A 22,257-nucleotide genomic window follows, 5' to 3' on the forward strand; every position below is an offset into this window, starting at 1 on the left:
GTGGCAGACAGCTCGACAAAATGGCTGCCATGCCAGAAAGGGGCTACCCGTCCGACAACATTCCAGGAATGCAGCGAAGAACGAGTCTCAAGGTAGGACTGGCCTAAACCAGGTATGTGGCCTACTGTCTACACCTCATTTGTGCAGGGCAGCTTTCCTTTGCGTCCATATGGTCAGGGAACGCAGTGGCTCCCGCAGCTCCCTGCTACCCCGTCGGCACCCCCTGCCACCTCTTTGGCCAGTGAGGAAGTGCTCTTTGAGAAATTCCTTGGCCTCATGAAGTCACCTCAGATGGGGGTTATCATCAAAGACGCCATCAGGGAAGTCCTCCCCGCGATGGTAGTGGCACCACAGATGCCTCCGCCGATGCCCCAGCCCCCGGTGCAGACACCTCCTCAGGCCCCCCAGCCGTCGCCACAGGGAGCTCTGCCGCCGCCTCCTCAGCCTCTGGCCGCGGGCTCTGTACCCCAGCCTCAAGGCGCCAACTACTCCTCCTCCTCCACAGGATCCTCCAGATCTGCAGAATACGGATGAGGAGGAGGATCTGGACACGCCATTCTCAGCCAGGGCCTTCCACGAACGTCTTGCTGGTCTGGCGCAGTACCTGGGCCTCCTCAACCCGAGGTGGAGCAGCCGGCAGAGGGGGTTCTGGCTGAAGTCCTCACGCAATGCCCCTTTGCCAAATCAATTATTCCTATGCAGACCGATTTAGTCACCCTGGCCAAGAAGGGCTGGCTCAAACCCCACTCGGCCCAGGCGGTCAATCGGGCAGGTGGAGGGGGATACACTCTTGCTGTCAGCCCATCCTCAGCCACACTCTTCAGTGATCGCTGCGGCATCACTATACTCCAAGCCACAGTTGTCCTCTGCCTCTTCCTCTGCGGTGCTGCTAGTCAAGGAGAAGATCTTGGAGGCATATGGCAAGAAAATCTATTCCAACGCCTCTTTGCATCTACGTCAAGCCAACGCCGATGCCATGCTGGCTGCTGCCAACCAGAGATTATGTTGGGAAATTGCGGACTTCCTCCCGGAACTCCCCACCCATAGCCAATCACATTTTAAGGGGAGGCTAGCTGAAGCCAAGCTGGTGGCGCATGACCTCATGGAATCCACAGTGACTCATATCGATACCTCAGGCCGTGCCGTCTGTATTGCCACAGACATGAGAAGGACAGCCCCACATGTCCAGGAGGGCATTCTAGATCTACCGTTTGAGGGGGGAGAGGGCCCTCTTCCATGGGGAGCTGGACAAAAAGAAAAACAGCTCACAAACGGCAAAGTCTTTATCCATTCTTACAAAGACCACGCCCAACTCGTACACCCAATCTCAGCAGCGCTCGGAAAGGGGTCGTACATATGGAGGGTTCTGCGGGTTCCATGAACGCAGATCCAGGCAGCCAGACCGCTCGCCGTCCCAAAACCGGTGCAACAACAAAAGGGGCAGGAGGGGAGTAATGCCTTTTTCCAGTCCCCCTCCTCAGTAACAGCCTTCGAGGGAAAGAAGGCATGACACTCCCCTTTGGGTCCACGTTTCTCCGGTGGGGGGCAGGCTTGCTCTCCATGCACATTTCGGGCGCCAGAATTTTGCAGACCCCTGGATCCTCCATCGTATCCACGGACTACCGCCTTCCAATCCCAGCTTCTCCTCCCTCCTCCCCTCCACTCCTGCAGGTTGGGACAGCAACTCTTTTGGCGGAGATCTGGTCGCTTTTAGAGAGCCAGACAGTGGAGGAAGTTCCAGCCTCCCAGCGAGGCTTTGGCTTTTACACCAGGATTTTTGCCATTCAGAAGAAGAACCAGGCGGGCCTGAGAGTTGTGCTGGACCTTTCCACCCTCAACCTCTCTACCCCTGCAAAAATTCAAGATGGTTACACCAGCTTTTATAGCGGAGACATTGGACAAAGGAGACTAGATGTGCTCCCTGGACCTGAAGGACGCGTACCTAAACGTCACGATTTGGCAGCCCCATCGTTCTTTCCTGCGGTTCAGGATCATGGGCTACCATTTTCAATACAAAGTCCTTCCATTTGGCATCAACTCAGCCCCCAGGGTCTTTACCAGACTCATGACTGCCGTGGCGGCCCTCCTCGGAGCGCAGGGCCTCCATATCTACCCATACCTCGATGACTTGCTTGTCAGGGGGATACATCTCCGGAAGTGGTTTGCCACTCTTCCCATGCCCTTATGAACACACTGCACAATCTGGGCTTCTCACTCAATCTCAAGAAGTCACAGCTGCAGCCTACGCAGACTGACATTCCTAGGCCTCATCTGGGACACGTGCCCCGAGAAGGTCTTCCCGTCGGAGGACAAAATCTCAGCCTTCAAGAGGGCCACCGCCCACTTCCTCAGCAGAGAAGTGACCTTGGCTTGGTGGTACCAACATCTCCTGGGTCTATTGGCAGCAGTCCTATTAGCTGTGCCGCACATAAGACAAAGGATGAGGAGGATTCAGCTGCACTTCGTGGCCTCATGGAATCAGGAGCGTGGCTCGCAATCTGAGATGATCAACGTTTCTCCATCCCTCCACTCGGACCTAACATGGTGGTCCATGGACTGCATCCTACAGATGAGCAAGCCCTTTCGGCCGCCCTCTCCGCAGGCCACCATCACCACAGACTCCTCGCTCGAGGGCTGCAGAGCCACCCTGGACGATCTCTCGGTCCACGGCACCTGGACTCGACAGGAGCAGGAATACCACATCAATTGGTTGGAGCTGAACGCCATCTGGCTAGCGCTCAGAGCAGTCCTACCACTTCTCAGGGGCAAGGTTGTCCTCATCCAGACAGACAACTTGACCAGCATGTACAACATCAACAAACAGGGAGGCACCAGATCCCCTCCTCTGTGCAGACTGGCGATCAGCATGTGGGAGTGGGCCCTGGAAAATGACATTTACCTCACGGCAGTTCAACTCCCGGGGGAATCCAACCTGGAAGCGGACAGGCTCACCATGTTGGGAGCAGACAATTAAGAGTGGCAACTAAGTAACCTCGTTATTCAGGAGATCTTCAACAGGTGGGGTCACCCCCACATGGATCTCTTTGCCATCTGGCACAACAAGAAGTGTCCCCGGTTCACATCTTGGCAAGGTCAGGGCTCCGGCTCTTTGGGCGATGCATTTCACCTCCAGTGAACCGGCATGAAAGCCTACGCCTTTTTGCCCACTCCCCTGATTCACAGGGTAATTTGCAAAATCATGGAGTCTCGCCGACTCCTCATCATTCTGATAGTTCCACGGTGGCTGGCCAGGCCATGGTTTTCGGAGCTACACAGCCTCTTGGAGGTGCCCCCGATTCACCTTCCGACGGGCCCAGCACATCTTCTGGCGTAACAGGGGGGCAGAGTCATCTACACTGCACTAGGGAAACTAGCCCTCACAGCGTGGTGCCTGAGCAGGTAATGCTTAGGCACCTTAGCCTCTCACAGGCCAATCTGGAGGTCATACAAGGCGCCAGGAGCAAAGCTACCAGGGCCCAGTACAAAAGCAAATGGACCAGATTCTGCCACTGGGCAGACTCCAAGGGAATTGACCCATTGGCGTGCACTTTGGACGACGTGCTCTCCTTTTCGGCGCACCTCGCTCATTTAGGCATACAGGTGGACACCTGCCGCACATATCTTGCAGCCATCAGGGCTTACAAGAACTCTGAGGAAGGCATTTTCTCCTCCTCCAACCTTATCGTCAAGAAACATCTGACGGGTCTTGCTAGGCTCTACCTGCCCGTCGAGACTGCACCCTGTGTGGGACCTTAACATAGTCTTGGGCGCACTGGCGCACAAACCATTCGAGCCAATGGCGGCCGTGGACATCAGGCTGGTCACCATGAAAACGGCCTTACTAGTCGGCCTTACCTCGGCTCGTAGAGTCAGCGAGAACCAGGCGCTGATCGTCTCGGAGCCATAGACCACCTTTCACAAGGACAAGGTAGTCATGCGGACGCACCCGGCATTTCTGCCCAAGGTTCCGTCTGCTTTCCACCTGAACGAGGAAATAGTCGTTCCTATGTTCTTTCCCGATCCCAAGGACAAGGCACAGGAGTGCTGCACTGCCTGGATGTCAGGCATGCCCTGAAATTCTACTTCGACAGGACCAAGGGCTTCCGCAAATCGGATGCCCCGTTTGTCACTTTTGGAGGCTCAAGACCAGGCTATCAGGCCTCTAAAGCTTCCATATCCCGCTTGATGGTGTCTGCCATCAAAGAAGCGTACGAGGGCCAGCACAAGCTGCTTCCAGCCAACATGCATGCTCACACAGTCAGGGCCAAGACAACGGCCATCGCATTCCAGTGCCATGTTCCCTGGCAAGTCATAAGCAGGGCGGCCACTTGGGCCTCTCCCTCGGCTTTCTGCAAGCATTACTGTTTGGATGCCGGCTCTAGATCTGATGCAGCCTTCGGACAGGCGGTTCTCAGGAACCTATTTGCTTAAGGAGGGTCTCCTCTCATCCCTGGGGCTACAATCAGTTGTAATCGCCCATGCAGTATGGAGGAAAGGGGACGGGACGTAAGAGTAATTATAAGTTACTCATCGTAGTGACTAACGTACTTAGTCCTTAGTCCTCTTTCCTCCATATGTCCCACCAACCTCCCCCCTAATAATACTGGTGTCATTAGGCAATGTTAAATCTATTGTCGACGTGTCAATGGGAACTGTGGAGTGGCGCCGGAGGGCAGAGTCAGGGCAGCGCATGCTCCTTGGGCCGCACTTCTAAATTTAAAGGGGAAAAATGTTTTTTTTGGTGAAAAAGGTTCCTTCTCCCATCCCTTAGAAGGGACGCCCATACAGTATCGAGGAAAGGGGACTATGGACTAAGCGTACGTCAGTCACTACGGTGAGTAACTTATAATTTGTTTATAGTTCAGTATCATGATGGTATTTGGGGTGGTTCCTGGATAATATGTTACAAGCAACATTGCAAATACTGTTGTCTTGATACATAAGGACTTCACCAAGGCCTTCACTCCATAATTCTTACTATGCCCTTTCCACCAAGAGACCAAGGCAAAGGTGTATGAATTCTTGGCACCTGACTGTCTATGGATGTGACTGTTTGAAGACTGGGAGGGGGGGGTGGGTCTTGGGTATGTATTGTGTACTGATCTGTCATATATCCTGAAAAGTCCACAATTTGCTCTTTTCCATTGTAGTGCAATAAAACTCAGACCGCAAGAAGGGCAGACTTACTTTGATGTAGTGGCCATTGTTGACCCTGTAACCAGAGAAGCCCAGAGACTTGCTCCGCTACTTATGGTAAGGATTACCTGACAATATGGTGTCTCATTGAATTTCACTGGATAGTTAATTGTGAATTTGTGGGTGATAGATACATTCTTTAATCATGGAATGGGTCGTGGTTACAGGGAATACAGTTGGCCAAATGTGGTAAGTTTGGTTCAAGCTAGTTTACTTTTTATTTAAATGTAATACATTTTTAAATGTTACCGCCTAAAGCCCAGAAGGGGTTGGAAGGGACATGCTGGTTTAGAAAAATACTAATCTTTTACTTATCGATCCGACAATGATCATGTCTCTTACCGTTTTCAAAACTATTGGTCGACTTATTGAGTCCTATTTGTATCATAGTTCCCTTCAGGGTTACTTAATTGTGAACCGCCAAGTCTAAGTGGACTTTGACTGTGCCAACAATAAGATATGATTGGGGCCAACATTGGAGGGAGGTCAGTCTGCAGAACACCCATTCTAATGTGCGAGGGAGACGAGCCACAAGGGATGGTGCTGGCCCAGCCACTACCTGATGGGCCTCTATCAGGATAGATGGGGGTGATCCCATGGGTTCGCTGCCTCCTTTAATGATGTGGTATTGTCCCACCAGGGTCCCAGCATTAAAAGGGGAGCATAGCTAACATACCCCTTTAAATCTTGCAGTAATAATTCAAGAGGCAGAGTGGGGAGCTTCAAAGAAGCAGTCCCCTTCCTTTCCCACATCCACAAAGTCCACAAACTTCCATGTTGATAGTTCCTGAACTTACTTGATGAAGAAATATGCAAATCAAGGGGACGTCAAACTGAGCAGTCGAGCAAGGATAGCTGCAGCCATTCGCTCCCTGAACCTAGGTGGATGCAGAATGCTGCGGAGCAAAGAGTTAGTGCAAGAGCAAATCCAAGATGGTGGCAATGTCACGCTGCATCTGTACCACCGCATAACCGTCAGGTGAGGATGTTCTTACCATAAACCAATGTAGAGAAGGTGGTTGTTAAAAGTTGAAGGCCCAATTAATCTCTTCGGGAAAGCCAAATCCCAGTGCACGATACAACATCTTAGCAACCTCAGCCAATCACAAGGGGCTGCACAGACATACACCATGGAAGTCCTATAAAAGGGGCTGGGAGAGTCCAGCAGAAGAAGCAGCATCAGACCAGGAGGATGTGCTCCTCACCACTTCCTACAGAGTCTGGGAGACTGCCACTTGGTATGAAATTGACCCTTTGCTGGAGAAGCTACCTGCCACTTGACCCTGATACGATTGGGTGAAGCCTGCCAGGTGTCTCTGAGAGATCTGAATTGTAAATGCTAAACAAGAGAATCTTTTTTTTTTTTCCTTCCCAATCCGCTTTTTTGTGATTTTTCATTTATAATAACAAAAACAAAAAACACATGGATAGACATCTGCTTATATGAAGTTTATATTTGTTCCGTACACATTTAAATCTTCTCTTTAGTAGACACATTGCAGTCCACCCTCTTTCATATAGTTTCCCCCCTTAGGTATATTTCAAACTGGCATTACCTCCTGCTGTTTGGTTTTTCAGGGGTAACTTCCCCACACTGTTCATCACGTTATCTCGAGCAATCCTACTATATTTCCGCTGCTCAATCACATTTCACACATGCACACTCCTGTCCTTGTATGCCTCCCTTTTATCAGTACCGTTTCTAGACATTGAGGCGCCCTTTCAGAGGGTAAGGTGTCTAGATCAGATGGTTCATGTAATAAGGCAAGTACTTAATGCCACATACTTTAGTCCCCTGACTCGTTCTGCTGCCGTAACAACGTATCTGTGAGTCGTTCAGCCCATAGCCGTTTCCTTAAGTCTGTCAACCAGATCTCGAATTTCGGGCCCTCAGAAGATTTCCACGCTGCCGTTGCTACTTTCCTTTTTGCTAACAGTAGACCCAATGCGGTTCGTTTACACATTATCTTCTCTCTTCCTTTCTGAGATGGTATTAGGCCCGGTAGAGGCAGTGCCTAATAGTCACGTTTACCCTCTTATTTGTTATATCCTTTAGGTTATCTATAACCTTTCTCCAAAATGCCAACACTCTGGCATTCCCACCCCATACGGATATACAGGTGGCCCCCTCCCTACCATATCGTCAACATGTGATATCTTTGTCATTAGTCATCTTTCCTATCATTACTGGAGTTATGTATGTATGTGTATGTATGTATATATATATATATATATATATGTATGTAGGGTTGCTTTATACCTTGGTATAAAGTTGATGGAGTGCACTCCAAAAAGCAGTCCAGCGAGGCTGTTCCACACCGAACCCAGAGTTAAAAAAAAAAAAGAGAAACTCCAAGCATCAAAAAATATACTTTAATAGATAAATGTCATGGACAAAAGAAAAGTGCACGAAAACGACGAGTTTCGCGGCAGACTGGCCGCTTGGTCACGTTTAGGGTGCAAACACAAAGGAAGGACATTTAAACCAGCGTGCTCTCTATGGTATTCATGGATAGAGTAACGTGCATTTGCCTATACGCTCATTTGACAAAATCCGCCATGTTTGAACGTGTTACAAACCTTCATGGCTCGTGTTAAATACACTAAAATACATTCAATGAAAGCGTCAAATGAACTCGCATTGTTACTCATTTCTCAACAATAATAAAACCTGCGCAATGATCATTTATAATACGCAGTTAAATTTATTTTCATTCTGAGGTTTACATATGTTAAACCCCCTTTTCATATAAAACTAATCGGTGTCAGTTTTTATATTATATATTATTTTCAATGAAAAAACGTAGTTAAAGGGACGTTATGGTTAAGTTGCACTAATAAAAACCTATGAAATTCAATGAAAAAACTTTAATGGTTACAAGTAAAACCGAAAACCCCCAGAAATTTGCCAGTCATGGTAAGCTAAGCAACCATAGCGTGCGCCGCCACCGTGCAATGCTAAAACTAACACCCAGGACATCAAAGATGACATCACAAATGTCATTGATGACATCACACATCTGGGCCACTTGTTTTTGTTCACTGACATATATAGGCCAGGTGGTTTTGTTTACTGACAGTCAGAATATTAAAATTGAAAAGGTGCTATATATCTAGACGTTAACCTTGTCATATGTTCTTAAAGTACTTTCCTTGGGGTTTGGTCTCAGCTCATGGTGCACATACATGTGGAAATGAGCAGGCCTCAAACACACAATTTATTTGTATACATGAAGATCAACTTTAATGTTATTAACATTTTCCGATGATGCTGTTTCTTTCTTCCTTACATTAGTTTCCCTGTATGTGCCTCTGATTTGTATTCATTGTTGTTCTTCATATTTATTGTTTGTACTAGCACAAGTGTTGTAAGTCTTGAATTGTTAGCTAGTTATTACATGTTTAACATTACTCAAAACTCGGATAAGGTAGCATTCATTCTTGTACTATCCAAAATGACAAGATTATAAATATTGTACTTGTATGGTGCATGCTGCTGTCATTGCCTATGTTTATATATGATTAGGTTTCTGTATTAACAACACTCCAATACAATGATTTTAGATGAGTACATTCTTTAATAGATTAAGTAGTTCATGATGGGTCTCCCGATCACCCCTGACATCTAGTTACCAACAATATAAACACAACCCCTTGTAGGGACTTTTGCAAACTCATTCGGAATCGTGTCCGAAATAAATATAATTGCAAATTTTCATGCAGTTTCATTAAGTGGCGCCAAAGTTATAAGCCATCCTAGAACTGCTTTTCACCAACCCTGTAATGCAGAGGTGTCCGCGAACTTCACAGGACTGTCTGCGAACATCCAGACTGTTCGCGGACTTTTACGGCGAAACACGCCAGTTTTTTTGCTTCTTGCAGTCACATCCCATCCCATCCTCCTCACCCATCACCTCCCCAGAGATTATTTGATAAGTTTGACCAGTGCAATGTTGTGTTTTTTAATATGTTTTTACCGCAATGTCCGCGGACAGAGGCCGAAGTCCGCGAATCCAAGATGGCGGCCTTTTCCAAAAATCTGACGCACTGTGCGCTTTTTACCATCCTATCAGTGGATGGATCTGATGTCTGCGGACAGCACGTAGTCTTCTAAGCCAATCAGAGTCCTGTCTGCAGAACAAACAGCGAAATGAGTCCGTGGACCGGACCCAGATATCACAATTCTTTTGGACCTACTTTTTGGTTGTTTAAAAAAAAATACTAGATGGATTTCCACCAAATTTACAAAAGCACACTTTCGGGACCAAACAGCCACTCATGCTGCAAATTTGGTGAAAATCCATCCAGCGGTTTGGGCTGTAGGCGTAAGCAGTTTTTCCCATTCAGTCTATGAAAATAAATGTGGGACCCCCCCTATAACTTTGCCCCCCCTCAACGAAACCTCACCAAACTTTGCAAAGAAATTCAGAGTGGGCCATATACTTTTTGTGCAAAGTTTGATTCGTCCAGGGGGAACAAAGTTATAAGCTGCCCAAAAAGTGGTCTTCCTATGGGTTTAGCAACTTGACCATAACTACACAGTGCTACCGCGGGCCATGTAATATATATTAATTACACTGCCCGCTGTAGTTATGGTTAAGTTGCTAAACCCATAGGAAGACCACTTTTCAGCGACTTATAACTATGCTCCCCGTGGACGAATCTTCACCAAACTTTGCTAAAAAAGTATATGGGTCCCGCTGAATTTTGTAAAGTTGGGTGAGGTTTCGTGGAGGGGGTCAAAGTTATAGGGGGGGAGGGTCCCAAACATTTTTTTTCTCCATAGACTTAATGGGGAAATACTTTGTGCACAGCTACAGGCCGAACAGCTCGACGGATTTTAACCAAATTTGCGGCAGGAGTGGGGGTTTGGTTCAGAAAGCGTGCTTTTGTGCGTTTGGTGGAAATACGACCAGTACTTTTGTTGCAAAGAACTGAAATGTGCGTCTCAATAAATTAGTGATATCTGGCTACGCTCCATGGACCCATTTCCCTGTTCGGTCCACGGACAGAAGGTTCATTGGCTTGCAGTACGCCGTGATGTCAGCGAACATTGGACGCGGCCAGTGGTTGGCTGGAGGGAAGCGTGCTGTGCATCAATGTTTTTGGGAAATGCCACAATGGTGTATCGGAGGATAGTGTTGTGGTGTGTGTGCCAAGCCCCTAAGGCATTGTGTGCATGGCTGGGGCTCTTTTATGTAACAGTATGGCCACTAAAATTAGTCATATCTGGCTCTGCTCCGGCGTCCCATTTCCCTGTTCGCTGCACGGTCAAAAATGTGATTGCATTGCAGTGTGTGGTGACGTGATGTGCGCTATAAGTTTTCGATAACGCTGGCATGTTGTATCCGAGGACAATGCTGCGGCGAAAGGGCCTGGAAAACATACTTTACGGCATCTGGTGGTGGGAAGAAGGGATGGAAAGGGTGGGGAGTGGGAAGTGCTTCATCTGATATACCTCATTAGAAGAAAACCGTGGTGTGCCAGTGGCATCCGTGCGTACTACGCCAATTTGCGGTTACCTCAACAGGCAACATCCTTGTGTGGTGATTGCAGGCAGCCTTCGTTATGGCATGACAGCTCTAACGGCGATCTCTTTCTGTGATGAGTGGTGGCAGGCTGAATTGCAGAAGGGGAGTGCATTAGCGTGTACTATGGTGTGTTGTGTGTGGTAAGTCCGTAGCCCCTTCGATGCATGGCTGGAGCCCTTGCACAGAAAAGTATGTCCACTGCTTGAAAATGTATGTCCACTGGTTGCAAGTAGGTGTCACATTGTTACTTTGTGTGTGTGTGGTTTGGCTACATTGCACCCATTGTTGTTTGCATGGGTGTGGTGATTGTTAGAACATCCTACAGTTGTCGGTGTATGGGTGGAGATGCTGCATTGAGCAGTCCTGCAATGTGTCTACTGGATGCAGGAATAGTGTCCATTTAGAAGAGGGTACGGTTGAACTGGTTCTTATATGTGCTTGGGTAGTCTGTATTACGCAGATTAGTAAGTGTTGTCATGCACTATGCAATATTGGTTCTCTGCACTTACTAGAGTGTTGGGAGCAGGACCAATGGTGTCAATATTTTGTTGTTTGGTTGGCAGTAATAGAATGCTTTGTGAATGGAAGTTGGGAAGGGGTGCCAACCAGTGTGGTATGTTTGTGGATTATGGCAACTGGAACATGTTTGCATCCATCGCTGGATTACGGGGCGGCGGTTGGGTAGAAGTGCCGGTCTATGTTGCTTTTGTGAATTCTGGAACCTGGTTACATGTTCGCCTGCATGGCTGTGTTATGTTGTGGTGGGTGTTGGCAAGGCCTAAACTGTTGAGTGCATGGCCAAAGGCCGTAGGACATAGGCCATGCACCCAACAGCCTAGGCCTTCACCACAGCCACCACAGCATAATGCAGGCGTGCAGTTGTAACTCTGCATGTATTTGAAGTTGGTGACTTTTACACAATGGTTGAGGAGGACATTGTAGACTTGGTAGAACAGCAGAAGTGAGATGCAATGCGTAGATTAGCATATGGTGCAGATCATTGCACCTGTTAGGAAGTGCTTTAAGATATTGCGGCATGAAAGGAAGTGCTCAGCAGCACACATGTAAAATATGGCCAGTGTACACAGGCACTTACATACCGTTCAGCACACCCAACACAACGTTATGCAGCCATGCATGCAAATATGTGGCCAGGGTGAAAGCTGGCAGGCTCAATTGCAGATGGGGAGTGCATTGCACATGACATGAGCATTTAAAAATGGGGTGTACTATGGTAGGTTCTCTGTGGTGAGCGCCTAGCGCCTTGAATGCATGGCTGCAGTGGAAAGGGAAGGAGGACAGTCCCTGCTTTACTGGCCCTGTAGCTGGGAAAGCGCACGTGCCACATCCGGCCTTTTTAAGCATGGTGGGCATGGAAATGGAACTGTGGGAATTAGCCAATCAGGTGTGGAGGGCGTGCCTCACAGGAAGGGCCGGTACTATTTTTCCCCATCAGTCTGTCTAGTGAGGGTGGAAGGCAGCGATGGAGAGACGCAGAGTCCTAATAGTGGGTGATACCTTTGTGCAAGATCTGTACAGTTATGCTGCGCAAAGAGGCATGGCTGCTAATTTTACATTAGAAGGAGTGGAGGCTTTCTGGGGTACTGTGTATGAGGGCAGTTTCAGCGGTATGGTTGACCTTTGCAGATGTGTGGCCTTTGTCGGTACTGTTGATGTTGTCGTACTGCATTATGTAGCTATACATTTGGAGTACATGTCGTGTGGACGTTTGCTCCATCGCCTAAAGAAGTTGATGGAAGAAGTGATGCAGATTTTTCCCACTGCCAGGGTGGTTTTCGCAAGCATACCACCAAGAGGAGCATGGGACCACACCGGTGTAATTTGTCCCCAGCCAGAGGTCGGAAGGTGTTTCATTAACAGAAGCATGTGTCAATTTATGTCCACTGCTGGGATGTTCTCCACTAACTATGACATCATTAATGAGCAAAATGTGCACTGGTTCAATGCAAATGGCATTTTTTTCACCAACATTGGCAATGCTGTTTTGTTTTACACTGTGCAAAAAGTGTTGAAGACAATCCTGTAACAATGTAAGGAGGCAAAGAAAAGAGAAACTCAGATGAAGAGCAAAAACAAAAAAGGTTCTTTGTAAAAAAATAAATTAAAAAAAAGCATCTTTTCCGAGGGACCAATAAAGACGGAATCCCCTAACCTTTTTCACACTTCTTCACCCCAACCTCCCACCCCTCTTCTTAGCACAATAACTCTGCGAATTCCGCAGTAGTTTCAGGATTAAAAGTGCCACATCCGGCCCTTTGCAGGATCGTAGCCATGGAAATGGGACTGTGTAAGGTTTCTGGTTGTGGTGTGTACGGGAAAACTGTGGCAGAAGGTCTCTTTGTACAGAGAAATGCAGAAGACTATGGTGGAAGTGTGCAAGCTAAGGGGCAGACATCCTGTTTGTATGTATGCACTGTATGTACTTGTTTGAAGTTGCTATCATACATTATATTTTGTGAAGTATACAAGGTAAGTGGCAGGCATCCTGTGGGTATGAATGCAATGCGTGTATAATATCATATGGTGTGATATTGTATGATATGCCATTTATACTGTGCATATAAACACGTTTTAGAAGCCACGCCGAGGCAAGGGAGGGGGAACAGAGGGGAGACAGAGACAATGAACCTACTGGGCCAGGAGTCGCTCAGATCGCCCAAGTGCGTGGGGAGGGAAGGAGAAAGTGCATTACATGGGAAGAAGGAACAATGATAATAAGTACAAATACGGGCCTATGGTGGCAAGTGCAAGGATAAGTGCAGACATCAGGTGGTGGTGGAATTGTTGGGGATACAGAAAATAGTCCCCAAGTGCAGGGTTTGCCAGAAAGGCAGTGTAGGGGTGCGACTGGCGGGGGAGGGGAGAGTTGCCTGGCCCTGAGATCAGAGGGTGGCCAGGTAACCAGTGCAGAATCAGTTTCAGCCAGGAAGTCAGCAGGGGATAGGAGGAGAAAAAGCAGAGGCAAAGAGAATGGTTTTGAGGTGCTTCCGGAACCGGTGATGGTTCTCCTCAAGAAGAAAGATCTACCACCAACTGGTTGCTTGTTGAAGTGAGTGACCCTGAGGGAGTTGGAGGCGGATGAGGAAGAGCTCGAGCACAGAGATATTTCGGAAGTGAGAGTTGCAGGTATTGAGGCCACAGGGCCCTGAATGCCTTGTGCATAATGCAGAGGGTTTTGACCTCATTCTTCGCAGCTACTGGGAGCCGATGCAGACATTTCAGTCCCAGAGAGATACCTTTCCTGGGCTTGAGGCCTAGCACAAGGCGTGCAGTCTTCTTCTGGATGAGTTGCAGAGGGCAAGAGAGTACAAGTCGGCAGATTTACAACGAGGATGTTGGCAATAGTCTAGCCTAGAGAGATCCACAGCTGTGGAGACGGTGAGCTTTTGGGACGTTGCTTTAGGTTGGTAACATACATTCAGTGCTGGTTATGGTGCCATATTTTTACGATTTATGTAGGAGATGCGTTAGTGGGGAAACAAATTTGTGGTATTGTCGGAAGGAAAGAAGAGAGTTCCTGTTTCGATATTACAATGGGTGATATGGGTAAATGGAAACATTGCAAGCATATACAATTCACGTGCCACTTGACGGTAGTGGATGGGAGAAAAAAAAGTAACCTTTTTAAGAACGTAATGGACGCTTACCTGAAGATACCGTGCGCACAGCCACTTATAACGGAGTTGTAAACATACTGCAGAAAAAGTTTTCATACCTCCACTTTGTGGTTATGGGAGCTCATGTGGATGAATGTTGATGCACAAATCTTGCATTCTTCTACTGAACTTTCTACTGGACATGCTTTCCAATGACACGACACTTGGACGCTTAATGTGCAACGGTACATATGAAGTATTGTACAGAAGTGACAGTGTTAGATGCTAACGTCTTGGATGACATTGGTGATTGCGTGTGTGACTATTTAACAGTACCCAATGAGGTAGTGATGGACAAAAAATAGTGGAAAGGGAAGGAGGACTGCTACTGCTTTACTGGGACGCGGCCCTCGCAGTACTTGGGGAAGCACACGTGCCACATTCTGCGCTGCTCACCATGCTGGCCAAAGGAAATGGGACTGTGGGGATTGACCAATCAGGTGCTCAGGGTGGGCGTCACAGGAAAGTGCAGCAATATTTGTTTTCATTACTCTGTGTAGTGAGGGTGACAGGCAGAGATGGAGAGGCACACTGTTTTGATAGTCAGTGATGCGTTTGTGGAAGATCTGTTCCAGAATGCCGTTCAAAAAAGGCTTTTATGGCAATTTCGATTTGGAGGGAGTGGAGGCTTTGTGGTGCTGTGTGCAGTTTCGGCATTGTGCTTGCAGAATGTCGACGAGTGGCCACTTTCGCTACTGTACATGGTGTGGTTGTGCACTATGGAGCTTTGCATGTGGGTTCCATGCCTTGTTGCCATGTGTACCGTCAGCTGAAGAAGTTGATGAAAGCAGTGAATGATTGTTGTTGCCAGCCAGAGGCCAGAAGGGGTCTTATCAACAGAAGCATGTGTGACTTCTTGAGTGATGATGGGATGTTCTCGTGTGAGAATGACATTAGTTCTCGATATAAACACCTTTTCAATGCAAATGGCATTTCTTTGTCGACCAGTGGCAATGATATTTTTAATCTAGATATTTTTAATCTACAGGCTTCACTGAAGACCCTATTGTAAGAATGTGAGCTGAACTACAAAACACAAAAATACTTATAAAAACCCGGAAAAAAGGTGTTTCTATGGAAGCACCTTTAAGGCTCTTTTCAGAGCCACCACTACTAATGAAGTCCACAACCCTGGTTGAAATGTATTCCCCCACTCCTGTGCGCGCACAGCACAAAAAGTCTGCGGACATTGCGATAGTTGCAGGGTTGCACATGTCACATACGGCCCTTTTGCAAATGGCGGCCATAGAAATGGGCCTGGGAGCCTACGGATTTGCTCAATAAGGTTTCTGGGTGTGGTTTGTATGCACAGACTGTGGTACACAATGTATTTGTCGACAGAAATGCAGAATGTGTAGTTATGGCTCTGTGTTTCACAAGCCACAGTGTACGGTTTTTGGGGGAGTTCTGAATACATTGATTGAAAGTGAATGGAAAACACTGTGCAGAGGCTGCTACTTTTGGATTCTGTCATGTGGATTTGTAGTTGTTTGGAGTATCTGCAATGAAGTGACTGATTTTGGTTTGTCTTTGTGAGACTTTGGTGACGCGCGATCATGCCAACATTATTGTTCTTCATTGTGGAGGGAAAATTTCAGAACATGTTACACGAATTTCAGTGCTGTTTGCGATGAAGGAGGCACTTGCCCAGGTCATGCGTCTTCGATCTCCTGCATCATTTTTTTATCACATTACGCAGACACAGATGTGGCTGCGTTATTTTTCATTTGGTCAGGAAATGGAGAAAGCGCCGTACATTGTGAAGAAGTCTATTTGTGCCTTTTTACGACATTTGCCAATGTCGTACTTCAAAAATGGGAATATGACGTTTCACAACACAAAGACTTTTTCCCACAAATAGCGTTCATCTTACTATTCCTGCCATTCTAATTTCTGCACGCCCTATCAAAAATGCCTTGCTGCCCTTCTTGGGAGTACAGGAATAATTTTTTGTAGTAGGTGCTGCGCACTTAAACACTTCAAAACGCACGACAACACGTAAAAAAAACCTCTTTTTACAGCAAGCCCTTTCTACCCAATTCCACTGCAGTGTTTTCCACAATGCCATGTGGAGCGTGTACGATGCACGGCGCCCTGCATCCGTTCATTAGCAATTCCATTGTTCAACTATAAAAGGAACTTTCTTTATTTTACTTTTTTCCTTTTCCAGTACATTTCTATTTATTTTGGTCTTGTAACACACGACACAGAAGGAACGGAAGGCAAGGGCCGGTACGGAAGGGGCAGCACCTACAGGGATAACATAGAGGACGTGCAGAGAGAGGAAAATGTTGGGTGACGCTCACTTAAATAGGTGGCAGTCATAGTACATGCACAATACAATGCCCTTTGCCAGGTAAGGGTCTGTAGCGTAGCATATGGTCTGCAAGTATGTTTTAATGATCCGCTGCCCTACAGGTCCGATGCCCTATTGTTGGCCGCAGCAGATGTGGAGAATGCTGTAAATGAAATTACCCTACTGCCCACTGGTCCCTTGTGCTTAGATTTCAGTTCTCGTCACATGCAGGACGTACACTTCATGGTACGGCATTAGGCGTAGTACCAGGATTCACGGAGATGAATACATTCTGAAATACAAGAATGCTTACAGCATCGAGAAACGCTGCTTCATTACGTGGAGCAGGAAGATATATATTCAGCGAGTCCCATGCAGCTACAGTACTTTTGTAGCCACCACTGATATTCTTTGCGCTCCGAAGAATCTGCTGTTTGCTTACTTCTCTCTACATGCCCTAGTATGTGAATGACCAGGCTGCACCAGCTTAGCCATTTTTTAGACTCACTACAAACTATCACGGCTTCAGTTAAATGTTTTGTCCAACTCTACGACCCGCAGGCGAACCCTTGACACTTTACATCACAGTGCTCAGTGCAGAGACAGTGTCTGTTTCATGGGTCATGGAAAGGCAAGCAGTAGATCAATCAAATTAATACGACATTTAACACGCCCACCGTACACTGGAGGTTGCTGTTCCTTGTTTTCCAGTGGGCATCATACAGCCAGGCGTGCTGCAGCCATAAATTGGTAGGTTTTCACAGCAACTCACCTGGTCGCCAGGACTATATGAAATGCGGTAGCCTACCGTATGAATCCATAGGGCTGGCGACAGGGGCGGTGTTACCAGCACACAGAGGATGCCCTACGAATGCACATAACTGTGCAACGGACAGACGTGCGCTCCCACAACTAATTAAAAGTGCATTAGAAGATGCGGCCAGTACTGGAGTCCTACGGATACCTGCATTGTGATTGCATAATGCTTACCTGCAGAAATCTCGGACAGTAATGTGTGGCACAGACTCACCATGCAATGTTAACACAAAAAGAAAATCCACTCACACACTCACCAACACTTAACATGTACACCTTTAATTTCTAAGATACACCGACATTATTGGGAAAGGGAAGGGGTAGCACAAATGGATACATACACAGGGGAATATCGGCTTTCAACAAGTTCATCATGAAGGCAGCCAAGGAATCAGTGACAAAACGTTGTTAAAGGGACAGTATGGTTAAGTCGCACTACTAAAAACCAATCACCTTTACTGAAAAAACAATGCTAAAGGAAGGTTCTGGTTAGTGCCCTACTAAAAACCTATCAAATTCAGTGAAAAAACATTGTTAAAGGGACGTTATGCTTCAGTTGCCTTAAGAACAACCTAGCAAATTCAGTGAAAAAACTTTTGTTACAGGGACTTTACAGTTACTTTGCACTAACAACCTATCCATACTATGGTTACAAGTAAAACCGAAAACCCCCAGAAATTCGCCAGTTATGGTAAGCTAAGCAACCATAACTCGTGCCACCACCGTGCATTGCTAAGACTAACACCCATGACATCAAATATGACATCACAAGTGTCATTGATGACATCACATTTGCATTTACCTTTCATGAAAAGCCTACACAAGGGATTGTCAATATAATGTTGGCACAAAACTATCAGAGGTCATTGGGAGAACTATCATGAGATACATAATTCATTACACAATGCATTGCTATAAACACCATTGCAGTACAGAGTTCTTTTCAGTATAGGAACCATCTCGTGAAGAAATGTAGGCATTGTCTGCAGCATGCACCATAGAGGTGCAGTATTCAAATTTTTGCTATGTTCGATAGTAAAATGATGAATGCTTTAGTGTCAGAGTTTTGCGTACTGTGAAATATGTAATAAGTAGCTAACAACGCCTCACTTACTACAAATTTGTACTACTACACACAAAACATAGAGACCACAATGCACACAAATAAACCCATATACAGGGAAAGTAAAGTAGGCAAAAAAGCAGCAGTATTACCAGAAAGTGTTCATAACCTAACTGGTCATCTTCATTGTTAAGATGGATTTCTGAACTCTGTCCTGGAGAGGCAGAGGTTCAGAAGGCCAGCCTAGTTTCTTGGAACAGGGTAACCTCTGGACAAGCCAGACCAATCAGGGTAGCGATGGCGGCGGTCAAGACTAGGTTTCAAGAGGGGTGAGGGTGACTGAAAGCCCGCAATGAGCACACAAAGCCAGGACGCTTACAAATTACTCCAAGCAGGTGTTATATTAAAAATATAGGCACATTTATTACAAGGCCTTTGTAACATTGACCATAGTAAAGAATCACGGTAAAACTCAAGTAAACCAACACATCACAATCAAATACAATATATATACAATTACCGAAGGGTCTAAAGAGTTAGAAGCACGAAATATGCAGAGCATTTAAATGGGGAGGAAAACAGGCAGTGCAAGTAATCGTTAGACCCAGTTTGCCTTCAAGGCCACCTAACTAGAAGGAAGTCCGAGCCCTACGAAGAGTGGAGCCTTGTGCTCAAAAGTACCTACACACGCTGGTGCCAATGGGCCAAGGGGAGTCTCTTCAAGGGAATCGGGCAGTTCAGAGTGGTGAACAAAGGAGGACGAACAGATCTCCGCTACTCAAGCGCGGCCTCCACTTGTGGGCATAAGCAGAGCGCGAGTGCGAAAAAGGCGTGCTGTTTAACACAGTGGGGAAAAGCTACGGGCTACTGCAGGAGGGCGACCGGTTCCTAGAGTTGCTACTCACCGGTCCCCGATGTAGGCAGACCCAGGCTTCTCCACGTCAGTTTCAGTGCTGGCAGGTTCAGATACGAGCAGGGGAACGTCTCAGCGTCGTGTAGATTCCGCGGCAGCAGAAGTTAGAGTTGAGGATGTCCCAAACGCAGTGAACCCGCATAGTTTGTTACCACAGCAGGGCAACGAAGCGGCTGTGTGTATTTCAGCCCAATGTACACTTCTCACTTCAGACCTGGGAATGCCAAGTGTACGAATCGTGTGAGAGTGTCAAGCACTCGGAATACAGCAGCAACCTGACGGCGGTGACAGAGCAAGACTCCTGGGCAAGCTGGTCAGTCCACTGGATGGCCCAGAGACGCTTCCGAAGGCTTACGTGCAGGAGATGATGAAGATGCCGAGAATAGTTGTTCCCACTATTCCAAAGGGTCGAAGTACCAGTACAGGCCTTCTCGTTCGATCAGAGGCAGAATGGTTTCACAGGGCGACAGCAGTGCAGAGGAGCAGTCCTTCAGCGGGTCACCAGCGATTCCTCGGTTCAGCCTCTTAGTTGCAGGATACTTGGCTCCTGTATCTGTCGTTCGTGAGAACTCAGGAGATCGACATGGTAGTGGCGTTTCCAGCCTCCTCTTATCCAGAGTTCCCTTCGTGCCAAAACGGAGAGGACCCAATGGGAGATCTGCTCACAAAACACTCACACCATACGTGGACCTATCACAGACCACGGTGGTCCCATGCATTCAAGACACACTAGACTCTCTGGCACCCAGGATGTGTATTGGGACCAGACATCCCAGCCCACATCCTGGAGGCACACACAAGGCATGCAGAAGCCCGCGAAAGCATCTGTATTTCGCGGGAAAGTACATGCCCAAATAAGGATGGCCCCAGGTCGGCTCGACCTGGGGAAGGTGAAGGGGCAAGACGTTTAGCGGACAGGACAAAGAACCTCGTGGCATGGCCATTTTGGAAGCCAGGCCACCCATTTTGGCCAAACGCGAGAAGCGCGGTTAACAGGGCAAAAGGGAGTTCAAAACACAAAGAAACGATCGCTGCCACCAGTCCCGTCCGTGACATACTTGCACAGTTCGTTATAAATCCATCGAGAGTTACTAGGGCCTGTAGAATGACTAGAGAACCAAGAGCGCGGTAGTGTAATTTACGGTGCACTCTTCTGTCATGTTGTGCGAAAGCTGCAACATGAGAAAAGAACTACGGAAAACAACTTTTCCCGGTACTGACTGTTTTAAGGGCATGTCAGTTTTCCCATAAGAATGGAGCGAAAGCCCAGAGGAGTGCGGCGGAAGGCTGCGCTTCTCTGGCAAAGTCTAGATCAGGGTGTAAAACAACAGCAAAAAGTTTGGGGGTTGCCACATGGAAGGAAAATTACCTACAATATGAAATCTTTCCTAACACTCATGCACACAAATGATTGCTTGCTGTGTTTCAAGCCTGCTTCTTCCCTTATGTATATGTTTTATATGCTGTGACTGGACCCTTAGGAAAGTAGTGTAGGAACAAATGAGAAGGGTAGGGTCTGCAAACATAGTACCTTTTGAATATTTTGAACTGGTGCTCTCTAATCTGGACTACTATAACAGCCTCTATCTAAATCTGCCTTCCTCTACTCTCCGCGCTCTGCAACTTATCCAGAACAGGACTGCGAGACTTGTCCTTGGCCTCAAGCCCAGGGATCGTATCTCTCCAGGACTGGAATCTCTTCACTGGCTCCCAGTGGCTGCGAGGATTAAGTTTAAAACCCTCTGCATTGTACACAAGGACTTCTGGGGTCTGGGGCCGAAATACCTTCAACTCTCTCTTCCTAAATATCTTCCTTCTCGAGCTCTTCGCTCATCCGCCTCCAACTCCCTCAGGGTCCGTCGCTTCTCCAAGCAACGAGTTGGTGGCAGATCACTCTCTTCGGCAGGGGCCTCTTTCTGGAACAGCCTTCCTGCCTTCCTGCCTCTCTGAAACTTGAGGAGAACCATCTCCGGTTCCAGAAGCACCTCAAAACCTTCCTCTTTGCTTCTGCTTTCTCTCCCCCTCTCCCCTGCTGAATTCCTGACCGAAACTGCACTGGCTACCTGGCCCCCTTTCTGATCTCTGGCCCTGGCCCCGTCAATTGCCCACCTGCACTGCCTCCCTGGCAACCCCTGCACCTTGGGATCGCTGTTCTGTATCCCTACAGTCCCCCTACCAGCACTTATGTCTGCACTTCCTTACACTTGCCACCAGCTGGCCGTTATTTATCTTTATTTATTCCACTTCCCATGTACTGCACTTTCCCCTCCACCTCCCCCTTCCCCCCACACTCTCCTTTCCCCCCTCCCGATGCACTTGCGCGATCTGAATGACACCTGGCCTAGTAGGATTGTTGTCAGTCTTCCTTTGTACCCCCCTTGCCTCGTCGCGCCTAGAAACACTTGTGTATAGGCGCGTTAAAAATGCCATATCATATCATATATCATATCATGTTTACTTCCTGGTTGTCAGTGAAGAAAACCACCTGCCCTACATATGTCAGTGAACAAAAAAAGAGGGAGCCAGACATCAGTGATGTCATCAATGACATTTGTGATGTCATCTTTGATGTCATGGGTGTTAGTCTTCGCAGTGCACAGTGGTGGTGCGAGTTATGGTTGCTTAGCTTACCATAACTGGTGAATTTCCAGGGTTTTTCGGTTTTACTTGTAACCATAGTATGGATAGGTTGTTAGTGCAAAGTAACTGTAACGTCCCTGTAACAAAAGTTTTTGCACTGAATTTGTTTTGTTGTTCTTAGGGCA

The 22,257-nt window shown here is 47.3% G+C and overlaps 1 protein-coding gene across 3 annotated transcripts in view; it reads left to right on the plus strand.

Annotated features, from left to right (window-relative positions):
• UGGT1 (UDP-glucose glycoprotein glucosyltransferase 1) overlaps positions 1-22,257 on the plus strand; it is a 2,047,742-nt gene that overhangs the window by 1,472,091 nt on the left and 553,394 nt on the right. For all 3 annotated transcript variants that reach the window (XM_069617855.1, XM_069617854.1, XM_069617856.1), the window contains one exon: positions 5,151-5,253. In XM_069617855.1, the coding sequence (XP_069473956.1) occupies positions 5,151-5,253 (103 nt within the window). The remainder of the gene's footprint in view (positions 1-5,150; positions 5,254-22,257) is intronic.

Source organism: Ambystoma mexicanum, chromosome 10, assembly GCF_040938575.1.
Source record: "Ambystoma mexicanum isolate Mex_15411 chromosome 10, UKY_AmexF1_1, whole genome shotgun sequence".
Classification (NCBI taxonomy): domain Eukaryota; kingdom Metazoa; phylum Chordata; class Amphibia; order Caudata; family Ambystomatidae; genus Ambystoma; species Ambystoma mexicanum.